The sequence below is a fragment of the Oxyura jamaicensis genome, chromosome 4, assembly GCF_011077185.1.
Source record: "Oxyura jamaicensis isolate SHBP4307 breed ruddy duck chromosome 4, BPBGC_Ojam_1.0, whole genome shotgun sequence".
NCBI classification, from domain to species: Eukaryota; Metazoa; Chordata; class Aves; order Anseriformes; family Anatidae; genus Oxyura; species Oxyura jamaicensis.
In genome coordinates, this window is record NC_048896.1 from 95,770,850 (window position 1) to 95,788,000 (window position 17,151).

Consider the following 17,151-nt stretch of genomic DNA (forward strand, 5'->3'; position numbering starts at 1 on the left):
TGTCCCCATGTCTCCCTATCCTTGTGTCCCCACGTCTCCCTGTCCCTCTGTTCCCATATCCCCCTGTCCCCCTGTCCCCCTGTCCCCCTGCCCCCCTGTCCTTTGGGGTGCTGAGCACCAGGCACTGCTCCCTGCTGGGACACCAAGGTCACCCCCAAGGGGTCCCAGCACCCTGCCCTGGGGTCATGGGGTGTCCCCCACCCTCACCCCAGCTGAACTGGGGGTGCAAGGTGGGGGCAAGCGGGGGGGCACTCATGCACATGCGTATGGGGGGGTGCGTGGTGGCCGTCACTGCGTCCTGCCTGTCCCCTGCTGCTGGCCCCAGGCAAGGAGCAGCGGGGGACCCCACGAGGACCCGAGCACCCCACTGCGAGGACTTCCACCTGGGCACCCCACAAACCACCCTGTGGGGCTGCTTGGAGCTCCCTGTGCTGGGGGGGGGGGGGGGTTACCCCCCCCGTCTGTGGGGAAACTGAGGCACGGCAGGGAGGAGGTGCTGGGGTCTCTCCCTGGGGTCCCCACCTTGGAAGAGGGGTGCCAGCCCAGGGGTACTGGTTTGGGGTACAGGGGGTGCCCAGCCTGAGCCCCCACCTGGGTGTCAGGGTTCCTATAGGGGCGCTGAGGGTCCCCGTATGGATGCAGAGGATCCCCATATAGGCGGGGGGGGCCCTATAGGGGTGCTGGGGTCCCAGCCCAGGGTCTTTAGGCAGATGGAGGGGTCCCTGTATGGCTGCATGGGGTCCCTGTAGGGGTTTGGGGGACCCTATAGGGGTGCAGGGGTTCCTGTAGAGAAGGGGGCTCCTATAGGGGTGCTGGGGTCCATGTGTGAGTGTAGGGGGTCCCTGTAATGAGTGTAGGGGGTCCCTATGAGTGTAGGGGGTCCCTATAATGAGTGTAGGGGGTCCCTATGAGTGTAGGGGGTCCCTAAAATGAGTGTAGGGGGTCCCTATAAGGGGGTCCCTATAATGAGTGTAGGGGGTCCCTATGAGTGTAGGGCGTCCCTATATGGGTGCAGGGGGTCCCTATATGAGTGCGGGGGGGTCTCCAGTGTCTCTCTACACAGGTTCAGGGGGTGTCCCTGTGTGCTTTGGGGGAGCCCCGACACCCTTTTGGAGGCTCCCCGTGCCCCCGGGGGCTCCCCTTGCTGTCCCGGGGTCCCTGTGTGCTGTCGGGACCCTCTCTGCGGTTTGGGGTCCCCGTAAATTCCGGGGGACCCCCACACAACTTCAGGGACCCCCAAAAAACTTCAGGGACCCCGCACAACTTCAGGGACCCCCGCACAATCTGAGGACCCCCGCACAACTTCAGGGACCCCCACACAACTTCGGGGGACCCCCACACAATTTAAGGGACCCCACACAACTTCAGGGACCCCCGCACAACTTCGGGGGACCCCCACACAATTTAAGGGACCCCACACAACTTCAGGGACCCCCCACACAACTTCAGGGCTCCCCTCACGGTTCGGTCCCCCCGCAGGCCTCAAGGGAGCCCCGTCACCCTCCGGGGGGGCTCCGTGCGCTGCCAGGACCCCCGTGCGGGCCGGGAGGGGGCACACCGGGACCCCTGGAGGGGCTGCAGGCCTCAGACCCGGTTCCTCCCCGCCGGGTGAGGCCCTCCGGGCCTGCAGAGGGCGCGGCGGCGGGGCCGGGCCGGGCCGGGCCGCTCGCTGGTTCCGGCGCCGCGTGGGCAGCGGCGGGGCCCGGCCCCGCTCCCGGCCCGGTGCGGACCAGTTCGGAGCGGGGAGGGCCCGGCCCGGCCCGGTTGGGTTGGGTTCAGCCCGGCTCGGTTCGGCCATGTGGTTCCTGTACGCGCTGAGCTGGCTGTCCCTGCTGCTGCAGGTCGCCTTCGTCACCCTGGCCATCGGTGAGGCTGCGGGAATCCCGGGGAGAGGGGCTGGGGGCGGCCGGGGGGGGCTGGGGGTGCCTCGGGGTGGGGGTCCCCGGTTGTCCCTCGGGTCCCCTTTTTGTCCCCGGGTCCCATTTTTGTCTCCGGGTGCCGCTGGGTTGGGGTCCCCCGGGGGTCCCCTTGGTGCTGCAGGGGGTGGGGGTCTCCGGGGGTGGGGGTCCCCGAGAGGTGGGGGTCTCCAGGGGAGTGGGGGTCTGCAGGAGTGGGGGTCTGCAGGGGTGGGGGTCTGCAGGGGTGGGGGTCCCTGGGACGTGGGGGGCTGCGGGGGGGGGGGGGGTGGGGGGGGGGGGGCCCCGGGGGGGGGGGGGGTCCCAGGGTCCCGAGGCCACCTGGTGCCACACAAGCCGCATGTCCCCAAGGTCACCAAGGCACCCCCGAGGTCCTGGGGGTGCCCTAGGGCTGGGGTCCCTCTGGGTGCCCCCGTTTGCGCCGCTCCTGTAGCCCCCTGGGACCCCCCCCGGTGTCCCCATCCTGCCCCCACGGCGTGGGGCTGAGCCGAGCCTTCCTCCCGCAGCCGCCGGCCTGTACTACCTGGCGGAGCTGATCGAGGAGTACACGGTCGTCACCAGGAGGATCATCAAGTACATGATCTGGGTGAGTGCCGAAACGCCACCGCGCCCTGCCTGGGGATGGCACGGGGCGTCATCCTGCCCCCTCCTCGTGGTGCTGGGGACGCTCCAGCTCCCTGTGACGGGTGGCCCTGGTGACAGCAGGCTCCCTGCTGTGACCACAGCTGGGTTTTGCCTCCTTAGCTGAACAAAGGCAGCTCAAGAGCTGCGTTTCCTCCGCACACACCACAATCCCTCCGTGCAGGAGCCAGGGGAGGCTCAGCCCTGCCTGGTTCCCCCCCCCCAGAACCCCCCAGTGCCACCCCAGGCAGGGCTGTGACACCCCGCTCCTCCCTTCCAGTTCTCCACGGCGGTGCTCGTCGGCCTCTACCTCTTCGAGCACTTCCCCGGCTTCATGGTGGGCGTGGGGCTCTTCACCAACCTGGTCTACTTCGGTTTGCTGCAGACCTTCCCCTTCATCGTGCTGACCTCCTCCAACTTCATCCTGTCCTGCGGTGAGTGAGGGGTGGCACGGGGCAACACGGGGTGGCACGGGGCAGCAGGAGCCTGAGCCTGGCTGGGCGTTGGTGAGGGCTTGGCTGTTGCACTGCAGCTGCCAGGGCGTTAGGGAGGCCCCAGGACTTCGAGCTTTGTACCTTAATCGTGCTTTAGGGTGCGCATGGGACAGCTGCAGCCTCTGTGCTTGTTTGTCCTGGGCCACCAGGAGCCAGCACGAAGTGTGGCAGGGCTGGGCTCCTGCCCCGGGCTCCTGCCCCGGGCTTCTGAGCCAGGTTCCTGCCCTGGGCTGCGTGGACGCCACCACCAGCGTTTGTTGCCTCTCGGTACAGAGCAGGGAGGGATCTGAAGGGAGCTGCAAAACCCCGCGTGGATAATTTCAGCCTGATGGCGCTGCGTGTGCATCGTTGCGAGGTGCACTTTAGGGAAAGGAAAGCTTTAAAATAAACATCCGTGGTTATACAGAGATGGAAGTTCCTCACGCTTACTGCAAAAAGGGCAGGTAGAAAAGAGCTTTAATGCTTCTAGATTTGGTTCTTCCCACGCTGACCCCTTTCCTGCGGTGCTCCCGAGCCCCATTGCCGCGGCCGTTCTGGTTCCATCCCCAGCACCTGGAGGCTCCCGGCTGCTCGGGGCCGAGTCCCCAGGGACGGTGGCTCCGGGACGCTCCCGTCCTGCCGAGGGCCTGCCGTGGGCTCATGCTGCGGGGGGGCAGGGGTTTCGGCCCCAGGCAGCGGCTTCTCACAGCCTGCAGTGCCTGCGTGGGGCGCCGTGAGACCGCGGTGCCCGTGGGGCGGCTCTGGGCCACCTTTTGCAGGTGCCTCCCCCGCTGTGCGGCTGTCCTTCTGTCCTGTCTGCCTGTCCCACCTGGCTGCTGGGCGCGCAGGGACGAGGCACGCCACGGGTGATGGGCTGGGAGCGCCGTCAGGCTGCCTCGTGGTAGCTCGGAGTCGGTGGAACAGCTTTATTTGTGGTTTTGCTCCGAGTCCCCTGCATGCTGAAGCGCCCTGTGCGTGGGTGTGACTTCAGGGCTGTGCTCTGAGCGATGCCCTAAGCACTGACCTTGCTCTGGCGGGACTTTCTGGAGCTGCTACGCGTATTTTCTGCGGTTGTCATGCATATTTTAGGGTGCTCGCCGCGTGTGACTGACGCGCCCTCGCTCCTCAAAGGATTCCAGTAGGCAAGATTTCATCCGCTGCCTGAAAATGAGTGCAGCTCTCCGGCCTGGGGGTCGGGGGCTGTGTTTTCTGGCAGCGCTGGGCTCTCATCCTGCAGTTCCCTGCGTTTTGGTCGTGTTCTTCAGCTGAGGGGCAGCGCAGGACGCAGCGCTTCACCTCGGGGCCACCTCGTGCCCGTGCTGACCCCGAGCTGTGCTGGAGGAGCTGTCCTAGCGCCTCGGATAAAAGGCACCAGCGAGCTCCAGGTGCTGTGTTCCCGTGCTGAGGACAGCGTTGGCCTGTTCCAGCTCGACTTGCTTTACGTCTGGCCGCAGAGCCCCTCGGCAGCTGCTGTGCTTGCAGGGTTTCTCCCATCTCCTCGGGGCTGTGCTGGGCTCCGGGCGACCTCCGGCACGGGACGAGAAGGGGCTCGGGCTCCTCGGAGGCTGCGCAGGGTCCCCAAGGGGACTGGGGACGCAGACGGTTTCTCACTGGGCTCACGCACAATCAGAAATTCCTCGGGCGACAGCGAGGCTGCCGGTGGGGACGGGCTGCGGGGACGGGCGGCACGGAGAGGGGTTTGTCCTGGGGGGGGGGGACACACGGCGCTGTCCTCAGGCTGGTGGCTGACCCTGCTGCGTGTTCTCTCGGCAGTGCTGGTCGTCCTGAACCACTACCTGGCCTTCCAGTACTTCGCAGAGGAATACTACCTGTTCTCTGAGGTGAGGGGCCGAGGGGGCACGGCGGGAGGGGGCGGAGGGCGGCGCCCCTCGGGGGGACCTGCTCAGTCCCCAGAGGCACCGGGGGAGCCGCAGCTTCTCTTCCAGACCCCTCGGGTATGGCCTTGGGGCTTCCTTAGGCAGTGAAGGGCAGGAGGAGATGCTGTATCTTCAGTGCAGGCGGTGGATTTTTTTTCTGAACTGCTAAAAACTAAGAAACATAAAAAAAAAATGCTACTTTTTAAGGTTTTTGCAAGCTAAACACAAGCCACCTCCTTCTTAGAAAAATTGCTCCTCGTTTTGTGCCTCAGCCGTGCTGATTCTTCTGTCCTGCCACCCTCACACCTGCCGGGGAGGTGGAGGCCCAGCTTCACAACGGGGCCTCCTTAAACCCCACGGAAAACTTACTGAAAAACCAGCTTTGGGAAACGTAAAGCTTCTGCAGAGCTGGTCAGCACCAGCGGGCTGGGGGCTGCCCTTGGTGCTCTGGCTCCTTGCCTCGGGGCAGGAGCAGCAAACCCTGGGGTGCCAGTTCCTCTTCGTCCCTGCAAGGTACCGGGAGGATTTAATTAGTGCAGCAGCGTGAGCGATTTCCTGCTTGGTTAATCGGGCTCTTCTAAATCCTGGGAGCAGCGAAGGTTTTCAGGAGTTAGGGCGTCCTCTGCCCTGCCTTCTCGGGAGGCAGCTGGGGGATTCCTCGTCCCCGTGCTGGCTTGGCAGTCTCGGCACCCGAGGGCAATGAGTTGCAGGATGTCTCCTCTCAACGCCCTTCCCCTCGGGGGGTTCGGACAGAAACCCAGCGTCACGCTGGCGCGAGGAGGGGCTGTGCTCTGACCCGGCTCTCGCCGCTCTGTGCTCTGCCCGCAGGTTCTCGCCTACTTCACCTTCTGCCTCTGGTTGATCCCCTTTGCTTTTTTCGTCTCCTTGTCGGCCGGAGAGAACGTCCTGCCGTCCACGGTGCAGCCCGGAGGTGAGCGCTCCTCGTTGCCTCTCGGGTCGGGAAATCCTTCCCAAAGCCTCCCAAAGCCAGGGCAGAAGGGAGCGCTCCCGCAGCGCCCGCCTGGCACGGGGCAGAGCGAGGCAGCTCCGGCCTTGGGTCAGGTCCTGGGCTCATGGGGCTGCTTCGCTCCTGTCCTGGCGACCCGGAGCTCTCGCTGGGCTCTCCCCTCATGCTTCAGCCTCAGAATCAGAGGGCTGGAGCAGCCCAGATGTGAGCACAGCAGAAAACGTCCTGCTCGTGCGCTGCCCTCAGTCAGGGGCCCTGTGCCCCTGCACACGAGTACCCCAGCACTCGCTGGTTTTCATCCTTCTTCCCTTCTCTGCGCAGATGACGTCGTCTCCAACTACTTCACCAAGGGAAAGAGGGGCAAGCGCTCTGGCATCCTGCTCATCTTCTCCTTCATCAAGGAGGCCATCCTGCCCAGCCGGCAGAAGATCTACTGAGCCCCGCAGGCAGCCGGGGCCGGGCAGACCCAAACTGTGCCGAGGGCTGCGGGGCAGCGCGGTCCCCAACGCCTCGCCGGAGCCCTCCTCCGCATCTGCGGCCGGGACCCTGCTGGGAACGTGTGGATAACGTGGGGGCCGCAGGCGGCAGCAGCACTGGACAGGCTCCGCTGACGTCCTGGGACTGTGAGGAGGAGGAGGGTGAGGAAGGTCCGGCCGCAGCCGCGCGCCCCGCGCAGAGACCTGCCAGGCACCGTCACCCGCTCTCGTTGCAAGTGTGGAGTTCGTGTGAGGTAGTTTGGCTGCGGGCACGCGTTCCCTTGGCGCAGCAGCAGACCGTTGACATCTAACTGAGGTTACACAGAGCCATTAATTAAAAAAGAAAAAGTAATCAGCCTCTGGACCAGCCCCGTGTCCCCGCCTGCTGGCGCTGCAGGATGCTGGCGCCGCGGCACGCATCAGCACGGGGAGCACCCCCAGACAGCAGGGGGGGGCTGGAAGGAGCGCCTTTATTTTTGTTTGGTTTAACGTTGGAGATCTCCACTTTTCTCTGGTTTTCTCTGGAGGCCTCCCTGAGGGGCCTGGAAGCTGCTGGCCAGGGGAGCGAGGCCCCGGGCGCCGCGTTTGCTCCGTGCCGGGGGGAGCAGGGAGCGGGGCGAGGTGTTCGGCACCTTCTGTGCTAGTAAACCCGCCAGGCCTCCCTGATTTCCAGTTTAAAAAAGAGTAGATGATCCTGCTGAGAAGGAGGTGTGAACCCTTTGTTCCTTCCTACGATCATTAAAAAAACCTTTTTTTCCCTTTTGTGCTTCGTTACTGGTCGGCTGCGCCCTGCGGCAGGGCCGGGTTTCCCTCGGCTCAGCAGGGGCGCAGGGTTTTGCAGTCCTGGGATGCTTTTTAAGGAGTTTCTGAGCAAACGGTGACGTTTGCATTATTACCTGAGAAGTCGGGTGCAGCAGTGCCCCTGCGGCCCGTATCTGCGGTGGCATTGCCTTCTGTGCATGCCCATGGTTGGGTTTTGTTTCCAGAGAAGTGGCGGAGGGACGAAGGGGCACGTCCCCGGGCAACCTGGCGGTGCTGAGCCCTGCGAGGGCACGGTGAGGAAGGCAGGTTCGGCCAGGAAGGCTCCGGGGGATGCCCCTGGGCCTTGGCTGGGGCACGAGGAGTGGAAGCGAAAGCGAGATCTTCAGCAGGAGGTGGGAGACCCTCGTGGCAGGAGGAGGGAGGGGCAGGCGGCTGCTGCGGGGGCACCTCGGGGACAGGGACAGCGGGAGGGGACACGCGGGCGGCTCCTTCCAGCCACGTCTTCACAGCTCTGCTCCCAAGTGTCTCTAACAGTTTCCACCGCCCCAGGCACCGCCAGATGGGCTGGAGCGGGCGCTGCGTGGTGGCAGCAGGGACAGGGGCAGGCGAGGCCCCTGGCTCGGGGCTGGGCACGGTGGGGCAGCTCAGCACCCTCGGCACGCTCAGGTTCGGGTTTTTAATTCAGCTTTCTCTGACCGTGCTGCAGGGGAAGGAGAAGTCGCCCAGGAGCCCTTTGGGCACCGTCGCTCAGAGAGGAAAGGCCGGTGGCTTTAATGCCCCTTCCAGAGGGGCTTTTTGGTGCCCCTTGTGCTGTCGCTGAGCCAGGGCAGGGTGCTGTGCGTCCTCACGGCTGACAAGCCTGCTTGCCCCAGCTCCTTGGGGTGCTGCCCGGGTATTTAGGATGTTAGGACACGTTGGGCTGAGCCGGGCTGGATTCAGAGCAGTCACACCCCGGGACGATAGCGAGCAGAGCCCCGTAAATATTTAAAAGGTGAGAACCAGAAAAAGCCACGCGGGGCTGCACCTGCAGGGTGAGCGCGGCACTGGGCCCTGCGTGGGCTCCCAGCTCCTGCCGTGGGCAGGGAGAAAACCACCACGCCCTGAGGGGCTGCAGCTGGAAAATGCTGCCCTCGCTGGGTGCTGCCCCGGCCAGCCCCCCGGGGAGGAAGGCAGCGCACCCTCATCCTCCCTGCCCAAGCAGCAACGTGCCAGAGTCCTGCGGAGCTTCTGCCTGCCTACATGGAACCAAGAGCGATTAGTGCCTTGGTGAAGGATTTAAGAGGTGTGTATGCACACGCAGCTCCCTGCCCAAGCCCCTCAGCTCTCGCTGCCACAGCCTGTCCCTCCGTCCCTCCGTCCCCGTGGCGTGCGGGGGCTCTCCTGTCCCCCGGGAGCGGAGCCGGGAAGCGGGCATCGATTTTCACGGGCGTCTGGAGGGTGCGCTCAGGGGAGAGGAATCGGCTCGCTGTAGTGTGACGGGCGGAAAGGGCAGGCTGCTGAGTCACCCGCCGGGCTGGGACGTCCCCGGGGCTGTCACCCTGTCACCTGCCCCTCGGATGGGCTCCTGCGTCCCATCGGCAGCCTGGCCGCGTGGGCTTTCCGCACGGCACCCTCCAGGTGCCTGAGAACCGAAGGAGCAGGACCTGAAGTGCCCGGTAATGAGAAAGGTGAGCTGCTCGCCTAAACACTTCGTTAAATCTGTCGTCCACCACGGGAAAGAAAAAGCACAGAGGTGGGGCAGAGCTGGAAGTGGTGCCGGCTGTCCCCAGGCCCGTGTCCCCGCGCTGTGCCACCACCCGCACCGCGTGGCACGGCCGCGTTCCCCGCGCCCTGCCGCCAGCCAGCTCGCTAATTAGCACAACGAGGCATCATCAGATCGCTGGCAGCGAGGGGAAGCTACATCCATCCGGGCCATGAAAAAGGCGTAAATTTTTAACGGGGAGAATAATTAACGCCCGCACCCAGGCGCGTGGCTCCCCGCCAGCCGGAGAGGGAAGCTCGGGCGCAGCGACAGCCCTGCCCAGCCCCGTGCCGTGGCTCTGACCTGCAGCTTTTCTCTCCTTTGCCTTCACCAGAGCTGAGCCCCCACATCCCTGCCCCGTGCTGCTTGGATGCTTTGGAGCATCCACGGGGGCTGCAGCCGCTGGCGCCGTGCCATGGCCAAGGGCAAGGTCCCACGGTGCCACCGTGCTGGGGGCTTCGCTCTGCCCCCGAGCCCCCAGCACGAGAGGGAGCTCGGGGAACCCGGTGCCACCGCGCCTTTAATTAAAGCACAAGAGGATACAGGCTGCTAGGAAATGAGCACGAAGCTAGCGATGGCTGCCCCCAGCCCAGCGGTTTTTCCCCCAGTTTTGGGCAGACTTCAGCTCCCGTGCTGCCGTGCCCGAGCCAGCAGCCGCGTGCTGGTGGCCCTGGGGACACGGCTGGTGGCTGCTTCTCCCCCCTAGGCAGGACGGACGGAGGACTGGACAGGCGAACAGCTCTGCTCCCCTCCATCCGCCCCGCTCCGGGCAGGGCTGAGTTGAATTTCGGGCTGCCCCCTCTCCACCGTCTCTCCCCCTCTGGGCAGCCAGGCGCAGGGCCGGCTCCGGGAGATGCCTCCCACTGCCCGCGGTCGGAACTGGACTGGCTCCGTGTCCCCATCCCAGCAGCCAGGGGACGCAGCCCTGCCCGCGTCCTCGTGCCCTGGGGAGAGACAGACAGAGGGACGGGGGGCAGCGGAGTCACAACGGGACGCGGCGAGCACGGGGACAGCGAGAGCGGGTCCTGCGTGATGGACCCGTGTCACCATGCAGGTGGCACAGCCCAACCCCAGCCCCCAACCCCAGCCCCTACCAGGCTCCGTCCTGCCCCCAGCCCCGGGGTCGGTGCTGTCCGGCTGCGGGGGGGGCGCGGGGGCATCGATTGCCCGGCGGCGCCGCTGCAGGATGGCCTCCAGCTGGCTGTCCTGGCCCCGCACGCTGCGCCCGCGCCCGCTCGCCCTCCTGCTCGCCCTGCGCATGGCGCCCTAGGAGACACCGAGCACCGGGGAGCTACGGGAACAGCCCCGGGGGGGGGACACACGGGGTGCCCCCACCAGCCCGGGCTGGGGACAGGGCTGCTCACCAGGATGCCCCGCAGCTCCAGCGCCGCGCTCCTCCGCTTGCTGGCTGACTGCAGGAGGACGGGAGGAGAGGTGACCACGTCCCCTCGGCCCCCCACCCTCCCCGTGCCCATGGTCCCCAGGGTGCCACAGGCAGTGGGGCTGGGGAGCCCAGGGTTTTTCAGGAAAGGACAGGCCAGGACAGACGGGCGTCCTCGGGGTAAGTCTCCAGCTCCCTGCCTGTCCCCATCCGCGCTGCCCTGGCTCGGGAGCAGCGGTCCTACAGACCTGGCCCATGGGGAGCAGGTCCCGGGCCCCCTTTCACATCCCCTTTTTGGCACGCAGGAGCTGGTGCTCCCCAAAGGCACCCCAGGGTCCCGGCCCCGGGGCCATTCCCCCACGGGACAGGGGGCTGGAGGTGACCAGCCCCACGGCTCCTACCTGGCCCAGGGGCACCCGCTCCTTCGCGGGCCTCAGCACCACCCCGCTCTTTATCCTCTCCATCATCTCCTGCACGGCCTGGGCTTTGGCATCACTGGCTCCTGGCTTGCCTGTGCGGGGAGCACCCTGCTGGGACCTCACACGCTGCGGCAGGGGGGAGCTGCCACCTCCACCACCCCCACGGGATGTCCCGTGCCCGGCAGGGGGCTGCTCCTGACTCCGTGTCGGGAGCATCACCTGGGAATTTCGGGGTGCCGGGGTGCCCCCGCGCAGGGGGAGGCACAGGAGGGAAGGGAAGGGGTTTGGGGCCACGCTCTCGGACTTACGGTGCTGCGGGTTTGCCTGCCCCTTCCTCTGCCTGAGCGCCAAGAGGGGGCTGCGGGGGGGGGAGCGGGGCTGAGAGCCGGCCGGAGCTGCTCCCCGCTCCCTGCTCCCCGCTCCCTGCTCCCCGCTGCAAACACAGCACAAAGCAGCGAGCAGCCAAGCGCACAGCCCAGCCTGCCCGCATCCCCTGCTCCATCCGAGCACTGGCAAGGGCCCAGGCAGACCCCCCAAGTCCCTGCTCAGAGCTCACCCACCCCAGTGCCCAGCCAGAGCCCCCGGCACCGCGCCCAGCTCTGCCCCGTCCACCCCCTGCCCTCCTGGCACCCTGGGGACACCCCGGGGACACCCCAGGGACGAGGCACAGCCCCACGGGACAAGCAGCGTGTGTTGGGTGGAGAAGGGTTCGTGTCCCCATGCCCCCCTGGTGCCGGAGGCCGTGCCACTTACTCCACGGGGACAGTGGGCGCAGGCGGTGGCAGCGGCGGTGGCGGCGGTGGCACGGGCTCGCTCCATGCCGGGTCCCCGTCCTGCTTCTCCTGCTGCGACCGCGCTGCCGTGGGGACACATTTAGGGCTCGGGGGGGGGGCGTGCTGGGGCTGATGCCCCACGTTGAGCCCAAGCCCAGAGCCTGGGGTTTGGGGTGAAACACCCACCGGCCGCCTCCAGCTCCGCCAGCCGCCCGCGCGCCTCCTGCAGCTGCGCCCTCAGCTCCTGCCTCCCCTCCTCGGCCTCAGCCAGCGCGGCCCGGGCCAGGTCCAGCTCCTCCTGCCGCGGCCTCGCGCCCAGCTGCTCCTCCAGCTCCTTCACCTGCGGGCAGACAAACCAGGAGCAGGGCAAGGGGGGGTCCTCCCCAGCCACCCCCGCCCCGTGCCAGCCCGCAGTGGGGGTCCCACCAAGCGCCAGCCCACCCCTGGGGGCCCTCCCCAGGCTTTGAGAGCGCGGCGGTGGAAATCCACAGAGGGAAACCCTCCCTGGGCGATGGCACGGTGAGGGACGCAGAGGTCCGGAGCCACGCGGTGCCGTACCCCTTGGTGCCCCCCTGGGCTGGGGCCGGCTCTCACCTGCTGCTGGTGCCGCTGCTGCGCCTCCTCCAGCGCCCGGGTGAGGCTCCCCACCTCCTGCAGCGCCCGCAGCAGCTGGGCGCTGGGCCCGGCGCTCTGCAGCAGGATGCTGCTCTGCCTGCTCGCCTCCTTCTTCGCCACCAGCATCTGCCCGAGGGGCCGGGGTTGGAGCGGGGCGGGGGCTGGCGCTCAGCCCCTGGCCACGCCGCCGCCAGAAAACCCCAAACCGTGCCCTCGGAGCAGCGTCCCCGGGTGCTGCGATGGGCGCCCGGGAGCCTCCGCTTCCCCTTGGGATCTGGGGCAAAGCTGACCCCCCCCCCCCCCCCGTGGGCGTCCGTTGGGGGGTTGCCCCCCCCCCCCCCCCCCCAGCACCCCAGGGTGCCCCCCAGCCCGCCCGCACCTTGTGGGCGAAGGCCTCGGCGTGCAGGCGCAGGTCCTGCTCCAGCTCCAGCTTCTGCAGCGCCTCGCAGTAGTCCTGGGTGACGACCTGGGACACTGCCACGGCGGGGGGCTCAGCCCGGGGAGGGGGGCACAAACCCCTCGGGATGCCCAAATCCCCGCGCTGGGGCTGCGGCATCGCCTCTGGCTTCCGCTGGCTCCCCCTCAGCTGGGTCACCGGGCTGGGGGCACTGGGGGCACTGGGGGCACTGGGGAGCCATCCGGCACCTCCCTCACCTCTCTTGAAGGATTTGAGCGTCCGCTGGGAGGAATCCAGGGCCGCCCGCAGGCTCTGCCTCTCCATCTTCTCCTTCTCCAGCTGCAGCAGGACAAGCCCCTCCTTGGCACCCCGGGCTTGGGTCCTGCTGCCCCCAGCCCACACCCCCCCCCCCCCGCATCAGGGAGAGGGGCTGCGCATGAGGGGTCCTTCACGCCCCCCCCCCAAAGCCCATCCCCGGCTCAGCAAGGAGCTGGGGAAGGAGGGGGGAAAGGGAAGGTGCTGAGGGGGCTCTGAGCACATTGGGGGGGCAGAGGGTCTCCTGGGGAGGGGGCATGGCAAGGTGGGAGGGGGGCTGCCCCCGGTACCTGCTCCTGCAGGTCCTGGTTTTCCCTCTGCAGCTCCTGGACCTGGATGCTGAGCTCCTTCTTCTCCACCAGCAGCCAGGAGAGCTTCTCCTGCAGACCTGGAGCAAAAGGAGCAGGGGCACGGGGTGGCCAAGGGGACAGCAGCCCCCTCCCCAGGAGGGGCCCATCCTGGCCGTGTCACCAAGGACCCCGCTGGAGGCTGGAGCACAGCACCCCTGAGCACAGCATCACCCCCCCGGCACGGGCAGGCAAAAGGAGCTCCTGGCCGCAAACGCAACCGAAATTGTGAGCATGGGAAAAGAGAAGAGAGGAGGAGGAAGCGGGGCCGCGGCGTTTTCGTTTCGCCTTTTTCACTTGTCCCAGCAGCTCTCCCTCGTGGCTTCCCGGAACGAGGCGCGAGGGACAGCCGCGGGAAGGGGCGAGGGGTGCGTGGGTGGCCCCGGGGGACGCAGCCAGGCAGGGGACAGGGACAGAGATGGGGACAGGGACGGGGACAGGTCCCTGCCCCAGGACGGGGCAATGCCAGCACGGCGGCAGGCACCCAGCTCTTCTGCGTGCTGCTGAGCCCGCTTAGCGGCTCGGCACCTCTCAATGTAAATTAGGGGTACGACGCGCTTGCCACTAATTAGCTGGTGTTGAGAACGCCTTTGAGGGCACGGCTGGGCTCTGTGGCTCGCACCAGGAGCGAGCGCAGCCGGGGCAAAATTCACCCTTGGGTGCCGTGGGAGCAACGCGTGGAGAGGCAAAATAAGAGGGGCCCGGCTCACCCTTGAGCTCCTGCCTGTGGTGCTGGGCAGGGTCGGGGCTGGTGTCCCCCTCCTCGGGCAGGTCCCCGTCCCCTGTGCCGGGCGACAGGGCCAGGCTGAGCCGCTTCAGCTTCGTGTTCTCCTTCTGCACCTGGGGAGAGGCCAGGGCTGGGGGTTGCTGCTGAAGTCTGACGTCTGCTGACGCCCCCGGGGGGCATGGCAGCCCCGTCCCTGCTCCTGCTGTGACCCCTGTCCCCGCTGCTGCCACCCCCCCGTGACACCACCTCGTAGCCCCTGGCTCTGGGCAGTGGCAGGGGACACAGCCTGGGCAGGATCTGTGCCCGCAGCGCCGCCCATTTCCCTGAAACCAGCCCAAAAACGAAGCCAGAGGGGCGGCAGAGGGGTGCACAGCCCCACCCCGCTCCCGGGGCGCGGGGTCCCTACCTGTGCCGCGTACGCCTCGGCTTGCTGCCGACACGTCCTCTCGATCTCAAACTCTGCCTCCAGCGCCGAGAGCTCGGCCAGCAGCGCCTGCGAGGCTGCCGGGACGGGGACCGGGGCTCAGCACCCGCTTCGCCTCGCCTGCCCGTGGCCCCTGCCCTCCTCCCGGCACCCTGCGCCCACCCCAGTGCTCGGGGTGCTGCGGAGAAAGCTGGGCCAGGGTCCGCACCGGGATGCGCGTTTTGGCTGCCGATCCCACCTCCTCTGTCCCCGTTGAGGTGCTTGGGGACAGGGCGAGCAGCCCCCAGCCCCCAGCCCGGGGTCACGTCGTGGTACCAGCGACGCTCGGCAGGATGCGGCCGCCGCTCTCACCTTGCTGGAAGTCGTCCAGCCACGCTCTCGCTTCGTCCTCCTCGGCCAGGGTCTGGGGGCGAGGCAGCGCTCAGCGCCGTGCTCGCCCCGCGTGAGCCCCAAGCCCCCAGCTCCATGGGGCTGCCGGGACGGGAGCAGCCTGGTGGCAGCGTCCCGGGGTCCCCGGGGTCCCCAGCAGGGCCAGTGGGCACAGGACCCGGCTGGAGGGCAGGTACCGAGGTCCCCTCTTGTCCCCTCCGAATTGCGTGGGGAAGAGGGAAATAAAGCAGAGAATGAGCCCACGGGTGATACCTGGACCATGGCTGCCTCTTCCTCCTCCTCTTCTTCCTCCTCTTCCTCCTCCTCATCTTCCTCTTTCTCCTCCTCCTCGTCCTTCTCCTCCTCCTCCTCCTCGTTGCCGTCTGACTCCACGATGGCTGCAGGGGAAGCGAAACACATCCGGAGGTTACCAGCGCTGGTGGGAAAGGGTTTGCGCTGCCTTTCCTGCCCCCCGGTGCTCAGCAGCCCCCCGGGCACCACGAGCAGGGCTGCGGGTGCTCAGCCCCGGGGGGCCGGGGTTGTCGGGCTGGGGACAGGGACCTGCAGCAGGGACGGTGGTGGAGCCGAGTTTGGCTGCTGACCATCAGTGCAGACAGCTCCCCGCGCTCACCCATCCTGATTTCAGCACGACCAGTTTCCCACTGGTCCCAGTTTCCTCCCTGCTCCCCAAACCTTGCATGGGGACAGCCCGGGGACCCCCCGAGAAACGCGCTGCCCCATAAAACAGCAGGATACGGGTGGCCCAGGGCTGCCAGGCGCTGCTGCAGCCATGGCATCGCGAGGAAAGCAGAGGGGTGACAAATAAAGGACCGAGGAACAGGTTGCAAAAGCCAGAGCCAGCGACAAGCTCCTTCGAGGAGGCAGCTTGGCCATGGGACCAGAGAGGCCCTGGAGGAAAGGGGGTGCTCGGGTAGGGGTCCCCAGGGAAAGCAGGAGCACAGCTGGAGGCCGACACCGACCGCAGCTCCAGGGACGGAGCCGCTGCCGTCCCCCGCTGGCTGGGCACCGCTGAGGGTCCTGGGGGGACCCAGACCCCCCGTGCACCCCCATTTTGCCCGTAGCACCCCGTTTCCTACATCGGTCCCTCCCCGGAGCGGCTCCCAAAGCAGGCAGGGGCCGCGGTGCATCACGGGCTGCGGGGCAGGAATCCGGCACCTGCCTCTGACCCTTTTCATAACAGCCCTAATCTGGTGGGGAATGCGCTCCGGAATCCAAATCCCCCCTTTTTAATCCACCCTCCGCCACCAGGACCCGCAGCCACCTGCAGGTGGTCCCACAGGACCCTCGCCAGCTGTGCTTGCAAACCTCCCCGCTGCACCTCCTTGCTCCTGTTTTTGTTCTTCGTCCCACCTCACGCCGTCAGAGCGCACGGATTTGGGCAGATTTCGAGGTGTGCCTCCCACGGCCCGGACGGACGGGGGATGGACAGAGAGACGGGGGGCAGACACACGGACACCCCCCATGCCACGCATCTAAACGCAGCCCCACATCATCCCTCCCTCCCCTAGCCAAGGCCATGCCACACAGACCCCCCCATAGCCCCCAGGGGCTGGCTCTGCCCTGCAGAGCACCTCGGGGAGCCCGGGGCACCCAGAAACCACTGGGACGGCCGCGGGCACGGCCCCACCGCCCTTCCCTCGGGACGTGCCAGCACTCCTGGCTACCCCTGAGCCTCCTGGAAGGCAAGGGTCCGGGACCCCAGACCCCACCGAGCCTCACCTGCCAGCTGGCCGGCGCCTTCCCCAGCCCAGTCCATGGCAGCAGCGGTGCCGGTGCCCCCCGGTCCCCCGCTCCCGGGGCCGCCTGCGCCCAACGCCCCGGTGCTCGCCCGCACGCCGCAGGGAAGTGAAACCCCGGTGGGGGCTTGGTGGACGCCCCTCGGTGTGCAGCAGCTCGGGGCCGAGCACCCACCTCCCGGCGGGGGTTTTCCTGCTGCTGCAGCCCTGGGGGTGCTGGTTCGGGGGGGACGTGGCGGGGGGCACGGCGGGACCCCCGGCAGCAGGGCTTTTTGCAGCAGGAACGTGCCGGGGGGGAAACGTGGCTGCAAAAGGCAGTGGGAACCGAAACTCACCCTGCCCCAGCTGCAAGTCCCGTTTCCCTCGGGGCTGTGCCTTTGCCGTGCAGATTTGCGACAAAAACACCTTCTCGGGGGCGTTCAGCCTCCTGGGGCCTCTCAAAAAAGAGAAGACGCCGTAGTTTGGGGACAAAAGCTTTCTGCAGCCGAGCACAGAGCGCAGAGCCGGGCTGGGCTGGCTGCTGGGGACCGTGGGGCTGGCCGTGGGGAGCAGCAGCAGCATGGGGCAGGGCCCGGCCCATGTTCCTGGGGGGGGGACAAGGTGGCACAGCAGTGCCAGGCTGCCACGGGGCAGTGCCGTGGGGAGGCTCGGGGCAGGACGAGCTCGGAGCCGGGGTGGGAAGCACCAGTGCACAGCCCGGGTTTGGAGATCGCACGGCTTTATTGAGCGAGGGGCGGAGGTTTCCTGCACTTTCCTTTCCCTGTGGGTCGGAAACGGAGGTTTCTGGGGGGCAG

At 67.3% G+C, this 17,151-nt stretch overlaps 2 protein-coding genes across 2 annotated transcripts; one reads left to right on the forward strand and one right to left on the reverse strand.

Moving 5' to 3' along the window:
* The first annotated feature begins 1,676 nt into the window (after positions 1-1,676).
* TEX261 (testis expressed 261) lies at positions 1,677-6,293 on the forward strand. The gene is made up of 6 exons (XM_035325902.1): positions 1,677-1,866; positions 2,423-2,502; positions 2,818-2,971; positions 4,784-4,851; positions 5,716-5,818; positions 6,176-6,293. Exons 1-6 carry the CDS (start codon positions 1,797-1,799, stop codon positions 6,289-6,291), a joined length of 591 nt encoding a protein of 196 aa, XP_035181793.1. The 5' UTR covers positions 1,677-1,796; the 3' UTR covers positions 6,292-6,293.
* A 3,242-nt stretch (positions 6,294-9,535) lies between these two features.
* Positions 9,536-16,652, reverse strand: LOC118166719 (shootin-1-like). Its single transcript, XM_035325852.1, has 16 exons — positions 16,341-16,652; positions 14,874-14,998; positions 14,583-14,634; positions 14,214-14,308; positions 13,791-13,920; positions 13,024-13,121; positions 12,676-12,757; positions 12,401-12,495; positions 12,001-12,147; positions 11,593-11,746; positions 11,387-11,489; positions 10,942-10,991; positions 10,616-10,725; positions 10,198-10,245; positions 9,928-10,099; positions 9,536-9,777 (listed from the first exon to the last, which is right to left on the reverse strand). The coding sequence occupies exons 1-16, from the start codon at positions 16,375-16,377 to the stop codon at positions 9,536-9,538; spliced, it is 1,740 nt and encodes a 579-aa protein (XP_035181743.1). The 5' UTR covers positions 16,378-16,652.
* Positions 16,653-17,151: the final 499 nt, after the last annotated feature.